Raw genomic sequence first — 5,667 nt, forward strand, 5'->3', positions numbered from 1 at the left:
GCCTCTCAAGATGGGCTTGTCCAATGAGGAAGTCCGGAATCTCAAGTGGGAGTTCTGCGTTTTTATGGCCCTTTGTCTCTAAGCATGGTATTTTGCATATGTAATTCGCTGGAGTGTTGAGGCACAAATTAGTACCGATTCTTAGAACATCAATATGTTGCATAGGTATCAGCATGTAATATGCACTCTCAGTTAGATCATCCGAAGATGAATTCATAGAGACCAAACATGATATAGGTGAGGTTATATTAACTAGTGGTCTATGATAACATGCATAAAACAGCATACACTACAACAGACAATATGCAAGAACAGTAATGGTATACACAATGTCCTGAAGGATATGTGTATTCAATCAAAGAAAGGTTTTCCTATGAATTAATTAGAGAACAGTCCATTTCTCTGGGCATTATGTGTCTTTCTTATGAGGAAAATTAGGGAGTTTGTCTGCCTGCATTCCTTTAGGCCATAAAACCAGTGATATCAGCATTGGTTACCATGGAACCAGAGGCCTGTTCTGCCTTTCTGAGGTGTTAGGTGCATTTCGGGGGAAGGGTCCATAGACCCTCGTAATTGGCCATTTGGTTAGGTGACGGGGAGTTCGATATTATTTGTTAAATATAACAAAAAGTTGTGTGTCTGATTGGTCCAAATGCTACACTGATTTAATGCTTCTTAGTAGCAACTTTTAGATGTTTTTAGATTTTCAGTTTGCATTTTAATTACAGTTTAATTTGTGTTATTTTATTAGTTTATATATATGACTGCCTCACAGGCTCAAGAGAGCGGAGTCCTTAATTCTCAGAGTGAGAGGAAAACTCACATGCTCAGGGGCACATGATGGGGGCTCCAGTAATGGGATACACATAGGAGACCCTCAGTTGAGGGGAGCACCACCAACTCAACCATAAGGGCAGTCACATGATGGTGCCTCTGAGGTTGCAGCACTATTCTGGGACCTTGATGACCAAGGATGCTCCTAGAAGAAGCCTAATGACTCTGTGTCAGGGTTCTCCAGTGATGGAATGAACAGGGAGGCCCAATAAGACAGGCCTAGCATCCTGCTATCAAGGGAACCAGAATTCTGTACCAGAGACGTACCCACAAGTAGCCCTCAGGAGCGCGAGGCCGGTAAGGTCAAGCTCCTGTCCCCAGGGAGCAGAATCCTCAACTACACCTACTCATAAGTGAGGAGCATCAGCTCGACCTAGAGACACAAGAGGATCCAGGAGGCTATACAAGCCCACAGCCTGGGCTAAGGAGAACCTAATTGGGTCTAGTGGACCACAGACCCCAAGAGGTCACCAGAGCGAGGGGAGAGAGGTCCCATATAGGGCCCTCATCTCCTGACTTTCGACAGGGGAGATGCACTGGGAGCCCTACTGCCCTGTACCGAAAGCCCAAGATGTAAAATAGAAGCAGCCAAACACATCATTGGCCCAGCATAGGAGACTGTAGTGCAAGCGCATGGAAGCTCCCACCTAACCTCGATTAGGGGGAGGGAGGGGTTAAGTGGTTGGGCGAATTAGGAAGAGGAAAACAAGGGCAGGTGTTGATACCCTCAAAGGGAATTGACTAGAACTTAAAGTTTTACTCTGGTCTGGATTGAAGAGCTCCGAGCACCTCATCTGGATCACCTCCCTCAGGTCTTGCCTCTTACCGGTTGACTCACGCAAGTCACAACACTAGTCTTCTGAACCCATCATTGGTCCTTAGTCCGGGAAGGGCCAGGACCCCCATGTTTTTCAGGCTCAGTCCTGGGTCTCTGAGGAATGAAGGACTTAAAGGCGTTTGAGCGCATCTTAAACTTCTCAAACACTGTCTCAACGGAAGTGCCGAAAAGTTCAGAAGGTGACACCGAGCCCTTCTCTTTCACCCCGATATCAGCCAGGTGCACCCACAGACGCCTCTCCATTACCACCATGCCAGCCATGGACCTGCCAATGGCAGTAGCGGCCTGTTTCATGGCACAGAGGGCAAGATCTGTAGTGCAACGCAGCTTGGCTACCTTGTAAGGGGAAAGACCCTGACCCTGATCCAGGGGCCTCATTTACGAAACGAACGTACCACAGAAAATTGGGCGTACGGTCGTTTCAACGCAAAACTTGGAATTTATCAATATGGATGTGAGTAGTGGCTACGATCAAATCTCACGTCTGGTCTCAGCTCATGTACGCAAGTTTTTGAGTTACCTGAACTTGGTGGAGAATTGTAGAATGACAGCATTTTGTTCATTTTTATTTTCCTGACCGTCAAACGGAGCTAATTAGTCGAACGTTAACCAGTAAAATTAGAATGTCTTTTTTTGTTGTGGTTTTGTACAAGGCTTAGCTTTATATGCGCGAATAGCAGCATAAACAAGACCATGAGGATTCAATTGTCGCATCATGCACCTGCAGCGCTTCTGTGAAAGGAGAAAAACAGAAATTAAGTCTATAAAAGGAATAAAATAAATAGTATCACACAAAATATATAATATGCTATAATATAATTAACAGATTAACAAAAGGAAACACTGTGCAACAAATATAGGCTACGCTCGTTTTTCTCTTAATGCATTTTCTTTATTTTCTTTACATCTTTATTTGATTGAATCCATCTGATCGCACAGGCACCTATCGCACACACAAACAACATTTGTTCTGACATTTCAGCCCTTCATCATCAAACTAAAATGCTGTCAACCAAACATAAAAGTTACACTGTTTATTTTAAAGGGGTCATATGATGCGATTTCAAGTTTTCCTTTCTCTTTGGAGTGTTACAAGCTGATTGTGCATAGATAAGATCCCTGAAGTTGCAAAGACTAAAGTCTCAAAACCAAAGAGATATTCTTTATCAAAGTTAAGACTCTGCCACGCCCCCCTAAAACGGCTCGTTCTAACACGCCCCCACATATCTACCTCACTATGTGGAAATATTTTCATAATGCCGCCCAAATGTTCATGCAAAGAAAGAAGGCGTGGTTTCAGTAACCGCAGTTAGTGTTGAAGCAGCCATGTCAGGGAGACACTGTGTGTTTCTAGGCGAAAGCAAAAGCACTTTATTTGGCCTTCCGAAAGTAGATGCATTTAGGAATCTTTAACATTACTTACAACAGAACAGCAATGCATTTTATGGACGACCGTTTCGTGAACCTAGGAGAGGAGGTAATTCTGACTTCAAATGCTGAGTTTTGCGCATCGTGTGTGTGTGCGCGCGTGAGAGAGAGAGAGAGAGAGAGAGAGTGCGCGAGAGAGAGATAGATAGATAGAGCAAGACACATCACAGTGGAGTCAGCTGTCTTAACCGTGGCTTGTGTACTGCAAACACATATTCATCACTGTGTCTGTCACGAGACTCTGTTCCCCTTTCGAGCTCTGTCTTTACATTTATTTTAAAAGATGAAGCTCGCGATTATGGTAAGGGGCGTTACATTTCCGACGAGCGTTTGCGGTGTTCGGCCAATCACAATGCACTGGGTCAGCTGGCCAATCAGAGCAGACTGCGCTTGATGGAAGGAGGGACTTTGTAGAAAACGAAGCGTTTGTGAGAGGCGGGGCATAGAGGACTTACAATAATGTACAGGATTTGAAAAATAATGTGTTTTTTGAACATTAAAGCATGTCAACATATTCTGTTACACCAAATAAACAAAATAATGATCTTTAAAATAGCATCATATGACCCCTTTAATGTATTTTTAAAGTTCACTATGCATTGTACATTTATATCCAAATCAATGCAACACAGTGCAGTGTTGCATTCTAACACTCCTCGCTTGATGCAGATAGACGATACCATAGATAAATACTTTGTTGCTTTTTTTTTACAGTGCGAACAGTTTGAAATGAAATCCTCATCCGTTTGCTTTTCCTTTCTATTTAGGTGTATTATTACAATGCACGCACAAGGGAGTCATCCTGGACGAAGCCTGAAGGAGTGAAGATGATCCATCAGGCTGAGCTGGGTCCAATGATGCTGAGCCAGGTAGCGGCGGCAGCAGCCAGCGGAGGTTCCACCGGGCCTGGTCCATCTGTCAGCATCCCAGCTCTAGCCAACAGCACTACAACCACACACACCTCCCAGAGCCCCTCCACGGTCATGAGCTCCACTTCCTCTCCCAGCATCACAGCAGCCTCACCTCTCATCCCAACACCTGTGTCAGGTAAATGTCATTCCATTGAGACATCTAAATTACAGCTTTTATGAGATTTCATTTGTTGACCAATAGGGTTGTGACGGTGAGGAAATTTTCCCACTGGTTAATCAATGTGTGACAACACCGGTAATACCGGTATCACCGCGGAGGTGGGGCTTTCCCTTTTTTCCTCGCTTTTCTTCACTTTTAAATAGCTTGTAAAAGCAGTGTGCCCATTTTACTTTAACTTTCAAATAGCGGCAATTCGGAGTAAAGCAATTGTTCGTTTTTAGTTCGTTTGAATTTTCCCTCTTTTCCTCGCTTTTAAATAGCTTAAAAGCGCCATGCGCATTTAACTTTCACTTTTGAATTAACGGCAGTTCAGCGTCAATTGACCATATGCACGATTACTTCCTGGTTTTAGATAAGCCAGCTCAGTCATTTCCAGTTAACTGTACTGTGCCTTAAGGGAGCGCCCTTTAAAAATCATTTAGTTCAGTAAAAGAACAGACACTACAATTAAAAACTGAATGCGGCTGCTCAGTGCAGTTGAACGACAGTTGCAGCACAGATCAGATTTAGTTAGTCGAACTGACTGACAAGAAGAGTGGGGTGAGACAGACAAGACGATCGCGGATGATTTAGTTTCGAAACTAGATGCAAAAGCGCCTGTTTGGCAATATTTTGGATTTTGAAAAGCCTGTTGACTTTTGCCGTTTATCTAAGGTGATTTTGGAAGTTTTTTTTTAAACATTCGTTTCTTATTTAATTGGTTCCACATTGTTTGCTGATTTTTACTTTATTTAAACTTTGTGTCATTTATTTATTTTATTTGACATCAAGGTGTATGCCGTGCCTCCAAGCTTTCTTACTCGTTTTGCTAATAAACATTCTACGTTTCTTATTTATTTGGTTATATATTATACATGTTTACTTGCTTCCAGTTTTATATATTTAAACTTTATGTAAGTTATTTGTTATTTTATATTAGGCATGACCTGCCCTGTAGCATGGTGTATTTTTATTTGTTTTGTTAATAAAAGTTTTATGTTTATATATATATGTACGCTAAAGTGTGTTTGACGTTGTATTTTGTTGTTGCATTCAAGCAATTGGCACCTAACTGCCGCTAATTCGCACGGCACTTTTAAGCTATTTAAAAGCGAGGAAAAGAGGGAAAACTCAAACGATCTAAAAACGAACAATTGCTTTACTCCGAATTGCCGTTATTTGAAAGTGAATGTAAAATGTGCACGCCGCTTTTACAAGCTATTTAAAAGCGAGGAAAAGAGGGACCACCCCGCCCCCGCGGTGATACCTGTATTACCGGTGTTGTCACATGTCGATTAACCGGTGGGAAAATTTCCTCACCGTCACAACCCTGTTCTACATTTATATGTTTGTTTGTTTTAATTTTTCTGGGTTTTAGAAATTGTTTTGGATCAGGATTTGGGATACATTTTTTGTTTATTTTGTCTGGGAGTCAGATGTTGTTTTGAGTCAGAAACGCATTCTGGGAAATTTTTTTGTCCCCCGTTTGTTTGTTT

At 42.3% G+C, this 5,667-nt stretch overlaps 1 protein-coding gene across 5 annotated transcripts in view; it reads left to right on the forward strand.

Moving 5' to 3' along the window:
• Positions 1-5,667, forward strand: part of LOC107562375 (transcription elongation regulator 1-like) — a 32,756-nt gene that overhangs the window by 4,974 nt on the left and 22,115 nt on the right. For all 5 annotated transcript variants that reach the window (XM_016247005.1, XM_016247001.1, XM_016247002.1 and 2 more), the window contains one exon: positions 3,868-4,147. In XM_016247005.1, coding sequence (XP_016102491.1) covers positions 3,868-4,147 — 280 coding nt within the window. The remainder of the gene's footprint in view (positions 1-3,867; positions 4,148-5,667) is intronic.

Source organism: Sinocyclocheilus grahami, unplaced genomic scaffold (genome assembly GCF_001515645.1).
Source record: "Sinocyclocheilus grahami isolate Dianchi unplaced genomic scaffold, SAMN03320097.WGS_v1.1 scaffold820.1, whole genome shotgun sequence".
NCBI classification, from domain to species: domain Eukaryota; kingdom Metazoa; phylum Chordata; class Actinopteri; order Cypriniformes; family Cyprinidae; genus Sinocyclocheilus; species Sinocyclocheilus grahami.